This window comes from Geotrypetes seraphini, chromosome 7, assembly GCF_902459505.1.
Source record: "Geotrypetes seraphini chromosome 7, aGeoSer1.1, whole genome shotgun sequence".
NCBI classification, from domain to species: Eukaryota; Metazoa; Chordata; class Amphibia; order Gymnophiona; family Dermophiidae; genus Geotrypetes; species Geotrypetes seraphini.
Window position 1 is genome coordinate 1,250,080 of NC_047090.1, and position 15,998 is coordinate 1,266,077.

Sequence of the window (15,998 nt, forward strand, 5' to 3'; positions counted from 1 at the left end):
TGAATAGAGGTGGTCATTCCAATTAATGAAAGTTCGGTACTATGATGATGTCTAAAGCCCGTTTGGTTAGGATGCAACACATTAGTTTTCTCCACAAAATCTGAAATTTGATTGAAAACTACCTTTTCTGTCAATTTTGCCAGAAAGGGAATATTAGCAATTGGTCTTCAGAATTAACGTTTTTATCTTTGATGATAGGGCGAATGATAGATTTTTTCCACGACAATGGTACCGTGTTTTGACTCAGACTTTCAGTAACTAAAGTATGAATGAAAGGTCCAAAAATATCAAAGTAATGTTTTAGAATGAATGGTGGAATTAAATCGGCTTTAGATCCCTTAATATTAATAGATTTAAAAGTGTCTTTTAAACTAGGTAACTTAAATCTGGAGCACTTAGAAATGAATGATTCTGCCTGCTCCTGATCCAGATCACCACGGACAAGGGAGGTCAGACTCAAGTTGGTCACTAGAGCTGATCTGGTCAGCTCTTCTGTACAGGATCTTCTTGGCAGTTCTAGGTGCGAAAACAGCATGGATGTTTGGTTTGTCACACTAGGTATGTCCCAAAGACGGGGTTGAGAACCAGTGCTATGAGTATGCAGATTAAGGGAGGAATTCATCAACAGGCATTAATTGTGTTAGTGCACACTAACAATTAGCATGCACTAAACGCTAAAGATGCCCATGTCAGAGTAATATCCCCTAGCCGTCATTCAGATGAGTATTTCATTTTTAATAATTAAATAATGAATTTAAACAATATGTTAAGAAGAACTGAAATTTAAGTGACCGATGATGAGTTGGGTGCATGAGTCTGCAAATATAGGTTGGATTTATGCAGCGGCACTGGCTAAGGTCTGAAGATGATAAATGTGGTTAGCGCACGTTAATTAATTCCCCCCTCGATGCAAATATGCAGATAAAGTAAAAGTTTATTCTAAGAAGCTACGCCAAGATGTTTTCTAAAAAATTGTTTCTAATAAAAAAATACTGCATATCCTTAATATCTAATGAATTTTTCAGCTTATGCCTTATCTAACACTGGATATTTTGCAAGACTATCCGGGACTTCCAGGGCTGTTTGTGGCTTGCGCCTACAGTGGGACTCTGAGGTAATTTAATAAATACATGATCCTGGAAAATTTGATTGTGTTGTTTTGATCCCCAGTTCACCTGGATCTCTTCTCTCGAAACCATATGGACAACTTTTTAGCTATACAGCTATTGTCATTCATGATGTCAATTTTATAAAGATTTTTTTTGTATGTAAATGTTGATATCTGGCCTTTAAATATAACTCCACATGTAAAAATTGCACTATGACAAGTAGGCTTGTTTTAGAACATGACCAGGGTGTAGGCATGGTTGGAGAAGGAATGTGGGCAGACACAGGAAGTTCATATCCATACTTCAATAATGTACCTTTCTACCTGTTTTTCAGTTGGTATAATATGTTTTGGGCCAACATAAACTTAACTGGCTATCTTAGTTAAGTCAATAGCAGACAAAGATAGGACTACTATCTAAGCAGACTGACTTGGCCATTAAATATAACTGAAAATTGCTGGTTATCACATCATACAGCCAGTTATCTCACATTGTATATTTGTATTTAACTAATAAAGTGCTATTTAACCTATCAGCGCTGTTTCTGGCCAATTTAATACTTGTGTGTCTTTAATAAGTAGCTTCTAAATAGATGTTTACTTGGCCTCCCTCCTAACCTAGGTAACTTGTTACAAAATTAGGGCTCTTTTTACAAAGCCATATTAGAGGTTTCTATCCAGGTCAACGAGGGTTTGGTTTTTTTCCCTCCTTTTTTTGTGTGTGACAAAATTAATCTCTACATTTTTCCTACAAACAGTTACATTGAAGCTGCTCTGTCGGTAGAAACTGAAATGATATCAGGCGCCATAAATAGACACCTGGTTATAAATCAAATATATTTTTGTTTTTGCTCTGCAGCACCGTGTCCTCCAGTATCAATGCTTTAGCTGCTGTGACCGTTGAAGACCTCATCAAGCCCTACTTCAAATCTCTCAGCGATAAGAAACTGTCTTGGATTTCCCAAGGAGCAAGTAAGTGAAAAACAAGCTTCATCCTGATGAAAAACTGTGAAGAATACTGTTTGAACAGGCTGCTGTCCCTGTTCAATGTCAATATTTCCTCCGACATTGCAATGTCTTCTAGTGAGTTGAGGAATTTGGTAGGTCACAGATAGGGTTACCAGACGTCTGGATTTCCCTGGACATGCATGCATGTGACATCATCGTGTAGCATCTGTGCATGTGTGGATGCCTTCCTGCCCGACGAACAGGCAGCGGGGTGGAGATGAGGGCGGAGCTGGGGCATAATGGGGACGGGTAGAACTGGGCGGGCCTGGGGGCGGGTCTAAGGGGGGGTCAAGATTTTACTGACATAAAATCTGGTAACCTCTTTTGAAGGAAGCACACTGGCTTCCCATTACACACCGTATCACTTATAAAACCATTCTGCTCACTTTTAAAATCAGACTTTCTCACCTGCCTTCATATCTAGACAAGCTCCTCATTCCTCAACGCTCAATACGTCTACTGAGGTCAGCCGATCAGAAACTCTTGTCAATTCCTTCTATAAAAGATTTCTTCTACACTAGGAAAATAAACTTCGCAGTAGTAGCTCCAACTTTGTGGAATGCTCTGCCACAGCCACTCCGGTCCGAACTTCAACTTGATAAATTTAAGATAAGCCTGAAGACTTTCTTATTCAGCGATGCCTTTTCCTGTGTTTAGATTTTCCCTCTTATATTTTTTTTTTCTTTTCTTTCTCTTCTTTCTTATTTTTTTTTCTTTCTTCTTTTTCTCCCCTTTCTTTCATTCTTCATCTTTTTTCTTCTTTTCATATTTAACCAACCGCTTTTATAAAGCGATCCCACCCTATTTGTTTTACCCTCTTCCCTCTTTCTCCTTTCTTCTTTCAACATGTAACTTTCCCCCCATCCTTCCTACTCTCCCTCACATTCAAGTCTGTCTAGTTAATGTCTTTGGTGTGCACTTTTCATTATTTTTTATTTTTATTATATATATATTTATCTTCTTTTTTTAAAATTTTTATTGTAAACCGGCCAGATACTTGTTGATGGTCGGTATATTAAAAAAAAGTCAATAAACTTGAGAGAGGTTTAATATTGCCAAGGGTGGACAGTAGGGCAGTTTCTCAGGGCTCACAACATTAGCAGGCCCACTCTCCTCTAGCTTCCATCGAATTTAATCACTTTTGATAGGTGGTTAGGGCCTAAGACGTTATTGCTCAGAGGTCCCTGAATACTGTTGTTTTATTCTGTTACTAAAATAATCTTGTGTTAGACACTGAGATGTGCTGTATCTTTGTACCCTTGATGCAACCTGAGGGCAAAACGTGGCCACATCAGGTCTTTAATACCATCTTTCAAGTGCCCTGTTTATCTCTGTCTTCTGGAGGGGTCTAGGACGATTCAGCACAGCCGTTTCAGCCAGCCCAGTTCAGCATGGCTGATTTAGCACAGGACAATTCAGCATGTTCACTTAACCGCAGCAATTGAAGCTGCAAGGTTTTGAAAGAGAGGGAGGAATAAACCCCCCCTCGCCCCATTGGTGCTTCTTTCCTGTCCCTTCACCCACCCACAGTCGTCTCCTGCCTCCGCATCATCTGGTGACTTCAAGGTTTGAAGGGGGGAGGGGGGGGGGTTCATCACAGATCAATCAGGCCCATCGTAAGGTTTCCCTTTATATTGGAACAGAAAGTTGTCCAGAGGGAAGACTTCCAGGGTAAAAGGTTGACTTTAAGAGGGTGTCTTAATATTAATAATAATAATAATAATAACAGTTTATATACCGCAGGACCATGAAGTTCTATGCGGTTTACAATGATTAAAAATGCTACAAATTGAGTAGGACTAACAAAGTTAGAAATTAGTGACTAATGGTTCTAGAGATCAGTTGTTGTGGGAAAGGTTGAGCAGATCAGCTACCTAAGTACTTAAGGAACAGATATGTTTTGAGGTGTCTCCTAAATTCCCCATAGTTATCAGCATGCATAAGCAATTGTTCTAGATCTTTATCCCATAATGCTGCTTGATAAGAGAAAAGATGTTGATGATGTCTTTTAAATTTACAACCTCTAACCGGTGGAGAAACAAACTACAAGTGTGAGCTTCTCTTATGTCTGTTGGTTGAGAAAGAGAAAAGGTCAGTTATATATTTAGGTGCTAAACCGGATAGTACCTTGAAGCAGAAACATCCAAACTTAAACTTCGCACGTGCCTCCATCGGCAACCAGTGCAGGAGTCAGTAGGAAGGAGTTACATGATCGGACTTCTACCCAAAAATCAGCCTGACCGCCGTATTTTGCACCAGTTGTAATCGCTGCATATTCTTCTGGGAAATTGCCAGATGGGCGATATTACAGGAATCAAGTTGGCTCAGTATAAGGGATTGTACCAAAATTCTGAATGATGAAGCATCAAAATATGCTCTAATGGACCGAAGCTTCCAGAGAGTAAAAAAAACCCTTTCTAACCAAAGAGTCCACCTGGTCTTTCATGGTTAGGCCCTGGTCCAGTATTACCCCCAAGTAGATTGAATAGGGTATCTAAGTTTATTGATATATAGTGATGCTTTAGTGTCAAGTGGGTGTGGCGAGACTATAAAGAATTTTGTTTTTTCTGAATTAAGCTTCAGCCTAAATTCAGTCATCCATTGTTCCATCAAGTTTAGTACTTCTGTTGCTATAGGAGTAACTTCAGAGAGAGAGGGGCAGCGACTGGGATAATGATCGTAGAGCCATCTGCGTAACTAAATAATTTTATCCCTAGCTAGGTCAATTGCGCACCTAATGATGACATGTAAATATTGAAAAGCAATGGGGATAATGGTGACCCCTGCGGAACGCTAGATGGATTACTCCAGGTATTGGATAGATTGTAATTGAAACGTACTTGATAGGTGCGGGACATAAGGAAACCTCGGAACATCCCGCATTGAAAGGGCCGTGCTGAATTGTCCCATTCCCTTCTGGAGTTCCATATTACCAGGCCTCTATGGATTTCTTCTTTTTATATAATTTGCAATAACTGATCACTGGTGACTGTGCATGCCACTCCTCTGAAAGTATATTTGTACTGCCTGTCTGTGATTCTTAAAGTGCAAACATCAGAAGATTGTTCCTAAGTAATTATGAAGGTCATTTTGTAACAGATCACCCTAAAGGCACCTGTGTGCCTTTATAAAATGGCCCCTGAAAAGCAGCAGAAATTGTGGCTATAATAAAGCAATTGCCATATTCATTTTAGGATAACCACAGTGGTTGTCACCATATGCTAATAGTGCAGTTGATAACATAGAAAGCAATTAACTCTGGAGAACGGTTGTAAAGGTTTGCATGTACAATATAGGCAGACCAGTGTATTTTGTACAGGACAAGTGCAAATCACAACTGTCAGCATGATGCCAAAAATCCACTGCTAAACCAGCAAGAGTCATATACAGGTATGCATGATCTTGCTACTGCATGTACACTTCTCCCTCCGTATTCGCTGTGATAGGGGATTAACAGAACCGTAAATTCAGAAAAACCACAAATAACTTTCTCATATGTTATTCACTGTTTTCTATTAAAAACCATCGTGAATATAGTGAAAACGCAAATAACATGGTGGGAGACCTGGCCTGTTCCTGAAGGAGAGGCAAAACATGATGAAGAAAGTGCTGGGAATCAGCGATTTTCTCTATGCAAGCTGATGTAATTTTGGGGGAGGAACCAGCAAGCTAAAAACCGTGAATAATCGAAACCATGAATGCTGAAACTGAGAATACGGAGGGAGCAGTGTATTAGTATATGGGGTAATTATATATGGCATGTTACACACATAGGTTGCCCAAAGTTGGGCACGGAAATTTGGACATGGATCGCAGATCTGCGTTCAAACTAATTAGTTAATGAGCCATTAACAATCAATAACTGGTGTTCATTGGCCCTTATTTGGGTTTATTCATGGCTCTGCCCTTCACCTTATTGTACAAATTTTATAGCATGCAGCTTATCATAGGTATATCATCATAATATAAATACATTTTAAATCTCCCTCATGCACCTAATTTGTTATGTTATGTTAATCAGGTTTTCTATTCCGTCTTCAGCTTAAGGTCAGATTATGTTGCAAGAGGTTGGGTCATTTACCCAGGAAGTTACAATGGACAGATTGTTGTGGACATTAAATACGGTTGCTAGTACAGGTAGATCGGTATAACTATTAATACAGTTAGGTCACAGTTTCAAGTAGGTCATTGATCATTCTTTGTTTTGTCCCGGGAGTTACATCAGACAGTTTAGAAATGGACTTTTAGAAGATTTCTGAACCTGAGGCAATGGTCACAAAATCACAGTGTAAATAGTAGTTGGTTCTAACATTTGGCTAAGTGATATTGGATGGATAGGATAATTTGCCTGGTAGACTTTATAGTGTTGCATGCTGGGAATTTTAAGTGGAAACGATTTCTGGTAGAATATCTCAACGGGGGGAGAGGAGGTAGAATAAACTGTGCAGAAGGTTGATTGGCTGACCGGGGTGGGGAGAGGAAGAGGAATCGGCTGTGTAAAAGGCTGATTCGCGGACTCATTCTCTGTATTTTCTGACTGGAAGAGGCAGTCAGAAAATGCCACGAATAACTGAGTCCGCGAATCATGAATCGTGAATTTGCGGGGGAACACTGTGGTAAGCACTAGCAAGCACCTAACCACCGCTTAAAATGGCTTACCACAGCAATTTTTGAATCTGCGCTCGCAAACCATACACTAAAAATATTTTATTCTTTAGCATGAAGGGGGCATGTTTGGGGGAAAGAGTGGGCATTTGTGCTAATCAGTTAGGGGCAGTTTCTCTATAGGATACCGGTCTCGGCAGCTGCCTGAGAAGCAGGTGAGAATCAAGTACCGGTCTCCTATACAGAATCGTGTCTGTCCTAACAAATAGATGTCTAACCTCCCTCCTGGGATGTAACAGGGAGGGGCCTAAGGTCCTGATTGGCTCAGATGCCTAAGGCCCCTCCCAACCAGGGCCTTAGGCCTCCTTCCCGATGCATCCTGGGATGCAATGGGTGTGGCCCAAGACTCCGATTGGCACATTAATTAAAAAAGAAAATTAACCATTTTCCAGTTCTGGTAAAATTGGCCTTAGCATAAAGGAAAGACCCACAGTAAAAAATGGGCTTATGCTGTTATGTTAAAAACTACTAGGTGTTTCATGTAGGTATACCTTATTCTTTTTTGTTTTTTTTCATCCGTTTTAGGTTTGTTTTTTGGTGCCGTGTGCATTGCCATGGCTGCTGTGGCATCCTCCATGGGAAGTCTGATACAGGTAGGCTTATTTTAATACTGTTCACACAGCATGAGAAATGGGCTTTAGGGACACCTGCTCCCATTTTGTTTCGGTACAAAAACTGCACTGAATTTAACGTGAAAGACCGCACATTGTTTTCAGTGAAAACTGCTAGTACAGTACAAGATCAGAGCAGTTTAAGCAGCTGTTATGACCCTAACAGCAGCGGTCTGGCTCCATTGCATGTCCAAGAAAAACCTGGGGTAACCCGTGAAGAGAGAATATGGTTAAAGTACAGAGCTCAAAGTAAGATTCAAAATACTATGCTTTGTGACACATTATATTCCCCACCCCCCTCTTCCTCATGTGCTCTCCCCGTCCTCTCTTGCTTTCCTACTATGTTTCTACAAAAATAAGACCTACCCCGAAAATAAACCCTAGTTGCTGGCAGCAGCAGCGCTTCCCCCCGCCTCCCCGACCCATCTCTCCCTCCCATCCAAACCGTGAGACCGAAATAAATACCTTATAACAAACCAGCAGCGTTGGCAGCAATCTAGACAGGTTACTTCGCGGCCTTCTATCTTCTGGGAATTCCTCTGCTGCGTTGCTGAGGAACACCTGGGCAATAGAAGGCCACAAAGCAGCCTATCTAGCTTGTTGCCAACGCTGCCGGTTTGTTATAAGGCTTCAGGCTTCAGGCTTCAGGCTTCAGGCTTCAGGCTTCAGGCAATACCATTCCACAGAACACTCCTTAATAGGTATGACCACCTCTATTCATTATTTCCTTGACCACCACCAATCAGTTCTTCTAGTCTCCCTTGACCTATCGTCAGCTTTTGACACAATCGATCATGACCTACTAATAAACAGACTCCAAACAATAGGTATCACAGACCAGGTACTATCCTGGTTCAAATCATACTTTTCAAACCGCTCCTCATCTGTTTCTTTCAATAATACAATTTCTGATACTCATTCCACATCGTACGGTGTTCCTCAAGGTTCTATACTTTCTCCTCTCTTATTCAACATCTTTCTTGCTCCTTTGCTGACTTTATGTCAATCAATTGGTTTCAACACTTTTGCTTACGCTGACGATATACAGCTTCTTCACCCTATTAATCCTGACAATCCTTCTGCCATAGCCCAAATTAACACAAAACTTGAACAAATCCACGACTGGTTAATCAATAATCGTTTAGCTTTGAACATCAACAAATCTAACATACTGCTTTTTCCCTGGAAAGATAACCCTACTCTTATTTCGCCAATCTCTATCAATGGACTCCCTTTACAAGAAGTACAAAAAAACCAAAATTCTTGGCGTAATTCTGGACTATAAACTTACTTTTCACGATCACATCAGTAGTGTTATTAAATCTTCTTTTTTTAGACTGAGACAGATACGTTCCATTTCCCAGCTATTTAATAATGATTCTTTGAAAATTCTCATCCATTCCCTTGTAATTTCTAAATTAGACTACTGTAACGCTTTATTTAACGGTATATCACAAAAAGAAATCAGACGTCTTCAGATTATTCAGAATACAGCTATCCGACTTATCACAAAAGCTAAAAAATTCGATCACATAACTCCTCTTCTTAAGGAAGCTCACTGGCTTCCAGTAGCTCACAGAATAACTTACAAACTTTGTCTGCTCACATTTAAATCCCTTCTGTTTAAAACTCCGGCCTTCATCCATAGACTATTAATTCCTTATTCTTCCAATAGAACTCTAAGATCAGACCAACAGCATTTATTAACTATTCCATCATTAAAAACAATAAATACTCGCCGTCAGTATATTTTCTCAGTAACGGCCCCCCAAACTTGGAATTCTCTTCCCATCTATTTACGTGAGGAACTTAATTTAGACAAATTTAAAATTAAACTGAAAACTTTTTTATTTAACGACGCATTTGTCTTCTGAATTATAGTTGTCTTTTTAACATTTTTCAATTTCATTTACTTCTATTTCTCTTGTCTTCATATATTCAACTATTTCTATCCCATCCTTTCGTGTTTTCCTTAATTGGTTCCCCTCCTTGCTTAATTACATTGTAACTTCTTTCCCGTCCTTCCTTTTGTTCCCAGTTCGTATAGTTATTGTCTAGTCTTGTCAGTTTTTAACTATTTTATTGTGTAATTTTATTAATATGTAAATCGCCTTGAATATTGAAAAGGCGATTAAACAAATAAATATTAAACTTGAAACTTGAAACTTGAATAAGGTATTTATTTAGGTCTTGCGTTTTGGCTGGGAGGGAGAGATGGGTCAGCAGGGGGGGATAGAAAGATGCTACAAGGGGGATGGGAGGAAGGGAGGGAGGGTTAGAAGGTACAAGGGTTCTGCTGCACAAGGGATGGAAGGGAGGAAGGGATAAGAGCTGCAAGGGGAGGGAGGGATAGAAGCTGCAAGGTATGGGAGGGATAGAAGCTGCAAGGGTTCTGCTGCACAAGGAATGGGAATGAGGGATAGAAAGATATTGCACAAGGGGATGGGTGAGAGAGGAGGAAAGATGCACATGTGGGGGAGAGAAAATAAATAGGAAGAATTGGGATGGAGGAGAGGAAGGGAGAGATGATCATTGTACATTAAAAAAATAAGACATCTCCAAAAATAAGACCTAGTACCTTTTTTGGGCCCAAAATTAATATAAGACAGTGTCTTGTTTTGGGGGAAACATGGTATATCCATGTTGTATTTCTTCCCTACTTCCCACTTTATATCATGTATGTAAGCATGTGTCTTTGCATTTTATGTCCTCTTAAACATTTTATTGTACACCGCCTAGGTTTTCACTGATAAGCGATTTATCAAAACTTAATAAACTTGAAACTTAGCACATGTCAATTTTAAGTTAGGTGACGTTTATAGAATTGCATCTTGTGGCGCCCAAAGCGGACAGGTGCCGGTAGGCATCCTAAGCTTAGATGCACCTATGTATGCCAGGGTTTTCATGGCCTAAATACCTGTTCCTAAGTTAAGCACCTACTAATGCCTAAGTCCAAAAGAGACGCCTACATGCCAAACATGCCCTAACCACACCTACTTTCTGGTAGTGTCTTGGACTAGGTTCCTACGTGAAAGAGGTAGGTGTCTACTGATCTAGGTGCCTGTCATCCATTTAATTTTAATTTCAGCCAATAATGAGGTAGTAATTGCTTGTTATTGGCACTGATCTAGGCATGCCAATCTAGGTGCTTAACTTTAGGCATCTTTGATAGAATGAGGGTCCGGTGGCTTAGTAAGAGGGGTGCAGGAGGTGCAGTCCATCCTGGGCGCGGTCTTACTAAGGGCGCAGTGGCTCCCCTCCATCTCCTTTCTGCCCCCCCCTCCTGCTCCTTTCCTTGCCACACATGCCCCTTGCCTTCCCCTGTACCTTTTTGGCGCTCTCTCTGACATCATTTCTGGGACCCGTGTCTAGGAAGTGACGTCAAAGGGGAGCCAACACTGACATGGGCATCATGCTGCTCACAAAGAAGAAGTTTAAAAAGTACAGGGAAAAGAATGGGGACGGGTGCGTGGCAGTGGGTAGGGCACCCTCCTGGTTGCCGCTCACCCTTACTACGCCACTGTCAGAATCTAAGCACCAATTCTATAACAGTGTCTGTATGCCAAGATGCCATTATAGGATACTACCGCGTTTCGCCGAAAATAAGACCTATCCTGAAAATAAGCCCTAGCATGATTTTTGAGGTAGGTCTTAATATAAGCCCTACCTCGGAAAATAAGCTCTAGTCACCGGCGGCAGCAGCACTTCCCCCTGCTGCCGCCCCTGCTGCACCCTTGCAGTTTCTATCCCTCCCTTCCTCCCATCCTCCGAATAGCATCTTTCTATCCCCCTGCCGCCGTGCACCTTCCCCCGCCCCTCTCCCCCGCCTGTTGACCCATCTCTCCCTACCATCTGAACCACGAGACAGGAATACCTTATAACAAACCGGCAACATCGGCACTCGGCATGCTGATGACATCAGCAGAGGAACGCCCAGGAGATAGAAGGCTGCAAAGCAGCCTGTATAGATTGCTATTAAGTGCTGACACTGCCGGTTTGTTATAAGGTGTTCCTTTCTCGCAGTTCGAATGGGAGAGAGAGATGGGTCAACAGGCGGGGGAGGGGGGCAGGGGAAGGTGCACGGCGGCAGGGGGATAGAAAGATGCTATTCGGGGGATGGGAGGAAGGGAGGGATAGAAACTGCAAGGGTTCTGCTGCACAAGGGAGGGGAGGGAGGGCTAGAAAGACATTACCCAAGTGGATGGGTGAGAGGGGAGGGAAGATGCTGCACATGTGGGGGAGAGAAAGGAAATAGGAATAATTGGGGTGGAGGAGGGGAAGGGAGAGATGATCATTGAACATGAAAAAAATAAGACATGCCTGAAAATGAAACCTAGTGCCTTTTTAGGCCCAAAATTAATATAAGACAGTGATTGTCTTATTTTCGGGGAAACACGGTAGTATAAATCCCTGCAAATGTACAGTATAATCTCGTTCTAATGGACTCGCTTATAACAGAACCTCGCCTATAGCGGATGAGGTCCGCTGGTCCCGGCTGTGCGCCATTATAAACACAGAAAATCATCGCATATAGCGGACTCGCATATAACGGACTTTCGGATATAATGGCCAACCAATTTGGTCCCCAATTTGGTCTACAAGGCGTGTGGCGTGCTGGTGATATAGTATCAAAATGCAGCCCAGAAGAAAATGACAGAGCCTTTTTCTTTCCAGTACAGTACGACATAATGCTTTAGAACATCTTTCAGTGTTCTGGTTTTGCAATCATTTCGTGTCATACCAATGTTTTGCCGAGTTTTGTTCTTGATGTGGCTGATAGGCTTGTGCAGTGACTGTTGTTCATCGATTGCACGTTGTTTCAAGTTGACCTAAATAAAGTTTTTAAAAAATGCAACTCTGGATATAACGGACTGTTTTTCCAGGTCCCTTGAAGTCCGTTATAACGAGATTATACTGTACTATTTGAAATTAATCCTTTAAGAATGTTAAAGATCATACAGCATGATTTGAAATTTATCCGAGCCTTAAATGGCAAACAATGGATTTCTTTGAATAATAGCGACACTTGCCAAAATTTATTCTGTTTAAAAATCATTCCACAGCAGTATTCTGCAAAAACTGTAAGCGGATCCTCAATGCCGGCGCCTAGAGTTAGACAGGGGAATCCATGCTAAGTACATTTCTTTAAAGGACCCACTCACAGAATGATGCCGTCTTCTTTTTCCATAGATCGGTGTCATAGTAAACCATTGATTAATTCTGATAGGATCAGCTGTTATGTAATCTATAATGCTATTCCGTTGACAGGCAGCTCTCTCGATTTTTGGCATGCTTGGGGGCCCACTCCTGGGACTATTTTCTTTGGGCATCTTATTTCGCGTCGCAAATCCAACAGTAAGTAAATTCAGTAACAAATGTTTTCTGAAACTGAATCTCGCTCCTATGTTATCATTATTGTTGTTAATATTATTTTCCAATTTTACTAAACCAAACAGAGTACAGCCTTGGTTATCAGACCTCCGCTAGTCTGACCATTCAGCATATCCAACAGACCTCCCCCCCCCAATGATGTCATCGCATTTCCATTAAGAAGCGTGTAGATTCTCTTCCTGTTTTCCAGTTTCACATGCCGCAAGGAAGCCATGTTTTTGAGCTGAGGCCATGCTTTTCTATGTGCAGCAGTTTTTGGACTTGGGTCCCCACTTTTGCAGTGAGGGAGCCATTTTTTTCTGTGCATTTCTCAAGGGGTAACCATTGTCTTCCGTATTGTCCGACTTTTCACTTATCCAGCAATGGGTCGGTCCTCTTTATGTCAGACTTTACTGTAATAAACTTTTGGTCTTTGAGATATCTAGAACATACAATATAGGGTTACCAGACATCCGGATTTCCCTGAACACGTCCTCCTTTTGAGGACATGTCTTGGAGTCTGGACGGATTTTCAAAACCTGGCACTTTGTCTGTGTTTTGAAAAGCATTCCTCCACATCACGTCAGGCAGGAGGGCGTCCGCGCGCGCAGGGATGTCCTGCCTGACGAGAGCAGGCAGTGGGGAGGGCGGGGCTGGGTGGGATTTGGGACATGATGGGGCAGGGATGGGTGGAACTAGGCGGGCCTAGGGGAGAGGGTCTAAGGGTTTGGATTTTCCAAACAGAAAATCTGGTAACCCTAATACAATTCCTATTTTAACCTAAGAAGAAGAATGAAATGGCTCTCATATCAGTGGATATCTCAGTGATCAAGTACCAAATATAGCTCCTCTTTTATTAAGCAGTGGTAGAGGTTTCTACTCCGGCCTGGAATGCTAAATGCTCCAACACAGCTCTAACACTCTATGAGCGTTGGAGCACTTAGCGCTGTGAGTCGCAGTAGAAACCTCTACCGCGGCTTAGTAAAAGGGGGAGGGGTTATTGTTTAGTATCCACAGCAATACATGTTGCATCCAAAGGCTGCGAAATAACACATAAAGAAATTATTATACATGGAATTCTGGGACACGTTACAGGGCTTCAAAGAGGGTTTGGATAGGTTCCTAGAGGACAAAGGGATTGAGGGGTACAGATAGGAGTAGCGGTAGGTTATAGGGATAGTCTGGGACCATTGCTCAGGCAATGGGCCTGATGGGCCACCGCGGGAGCGGACCACTGGGCGAGATGGACCTCTGGTCTGCCTCAGCGGAGGCAACTTCTTATGTTCTTATGTTCTTATAATGCACTGAAAACATAATATTTCATTATAAAGTATGCTGTATCTGGTTATGCATTATTGACTACCAGGATCCATTACAGTATGAATTGGATCCAACCACTGGAAGATAACATGTTAAGAAAAAAGTTAATTGTCGTAATAAAGCATCAGAGGGTGAACACCGCAGTAGAATATTGCTACTTATTGGTTGAAAGCATTTGAATTTTGGCCTCACGTTGCATTTGTGGCTTGCAGATGTTCATCAATAAGACATACCCACTTGTGCTTAAACACTGCATTGAGTTTACAGATGTTGAATGACGTATATGCAGATCAGTGCTGTGCGATGGATTGGGCTCAAGCCCACCCAATAGCAGCATACTTCTGCAGTTCCAGGTAGGGATTCCAAAGCCCTGCCAGATAAAGATCTCTCCACAGGTGCCAGAAGCTCCTCTGCTCAGCTCAGCAGTCAGCAGCTGTTTCCTGAGCCACCGATGTTTTGACATGCAACTCCTGATTGGTAAGGCCTGCCTTTAGTGCAGGAAGAGGTGGTCGGAGCATACAGCGAGTGCTTTCCTTCACTTGCCGGCGCTCCGGCTGTTCTCTCCTGCCTCTCCTGCTGCCCTCTCCAGTCTCCCCCACGAAAAACCGTATTTGCGGTTTTTCAAGATTCATGGAGGTTCCTGGAACGGAACCCCCGGGAATATCGGGGGAATACTGTAGTTTCTGGAGCCTTCAGGGTAGGGTTACCAGAGGTCCGGATTTCCCCGGACATGTCCTCCTTTTCGAGGAGATATCTGGGGGTCTGGACAGCTTTTCAAAACCCGGCATTTTGTGAAATATTGAAACAGTTTGCCTCAAATTAGATTTTTCCTCCCCGATAATCCAGTGTTAGTGATGACCACGGGGAAAGGTTTCACCAGGACATTGCTACAATGGAGAAACGATATCAGAGCAGGTGGAATTCATCAATGCTGGCTGACTATTGTTGGACATTAATTAGAGATGCTCCTAATCTCGTTTAAAACGATTCTAGAAAATAATATTTATAGGAACCCTTAAATCGGCGCCATGCGTCACATTATGACTTCTCATACTATAAATATTTGTGATTTTACTCAAAAACTGTGGTAGGAGAAAACTGAGGTTATTTTCATACACAGGAGGTCAAATTCCTCATTTTCTTCTTGCCCCAGAAAAAAAGTTAAAATTTGTAGCACAGTGTTATTGGGTATGGTGGTTTATTTTCAATGTTTTCATGACGGAGATGTTCAAACAATTCCAGAATCATAGTGTCAAAAAAGTGAAACAAATCTGCTGTCGTCTGTTGTCCTGATCCTGAGAAGTTTATTGTAAGCATTTTTTAAAGTTAATCTATTAAAACTGCTTTTGTTCATAGGGTGCAATTGTGGGTCTCATTTCTGGATTCGCTATTTCCTTGTGGGTTGGAATTGGTGCTCAGATTTATCCCCCACTGCCTGTGAGAACTTTACCATTAGACCTTAGCACTGCAGGCTGTAATTTCACTAACACATCTCTGGAAATGAACTGGACGTCAACAACTGCTACACCCACCACGTCCACTGTGGAGCAAATACAAGTCAGTGAAAGGTAAGTAAAAAAAACAACAAAAACCCAGCTGTATTGAGTTGACCCTTGCATGAACATTTCTATGTCAAATTAATGGAGTAAATTTAAAAAATGTAAACGACATTCACACAGATAAGTAATTTATAAATGTAAAATGACCACCAAATTCTATAAAGTCTGAGATAAGATGTACGCAAGTCTGTCACTGTCGGCACCTCTCCTCCTCCCCATCCCCAGCGTACCTCTATAAATATTTGCCAGTGCAAGAGCTCAGGGCCACATCTGGAGGGCCTTTGAGCATGTGCAGATATGGACGTGATGATGTCATGCATATGTGCATACAACATCATCGCGTCGATGTCCTCGCAT

General features: G+C 41.8%; 1 protein-coding gene across 1 annotated transcript in view; it reads left to right on the forward strand.

The window, feature by feature from the left end:
- LOC117363256 (sodium-coupled monocarboxylate transporter 1-like) overlaps positions 1-15,998 on the forward strand; it is a 72,703-nt gene that overhangs the window by 49,326 nt on the left and 7,379 nt on the right. Inside the window, exons 8-12 of the mRNA XM_033950667.1 lie at positions 1,026-1,114; positions 1,968-2,080; positions 7,307-7,374; positions 12,661-12,747; positions 15,439-15,650. Coding sequence (XP_033806558.1) covers positions 1,026-1,114; positions 1,968-2,080; positions 7,307-7,374; positions 12,661-12,747; positions 15,439-15,650 — 569 coding nt within the window. The remainder of the gene's footprint in view (positions 1-1,025; positions 1,115-1,967; positions 2,081-7,306; positions 7,375-12,660; positions 12,748-15,438; positions 15,651-15,998) is intronic.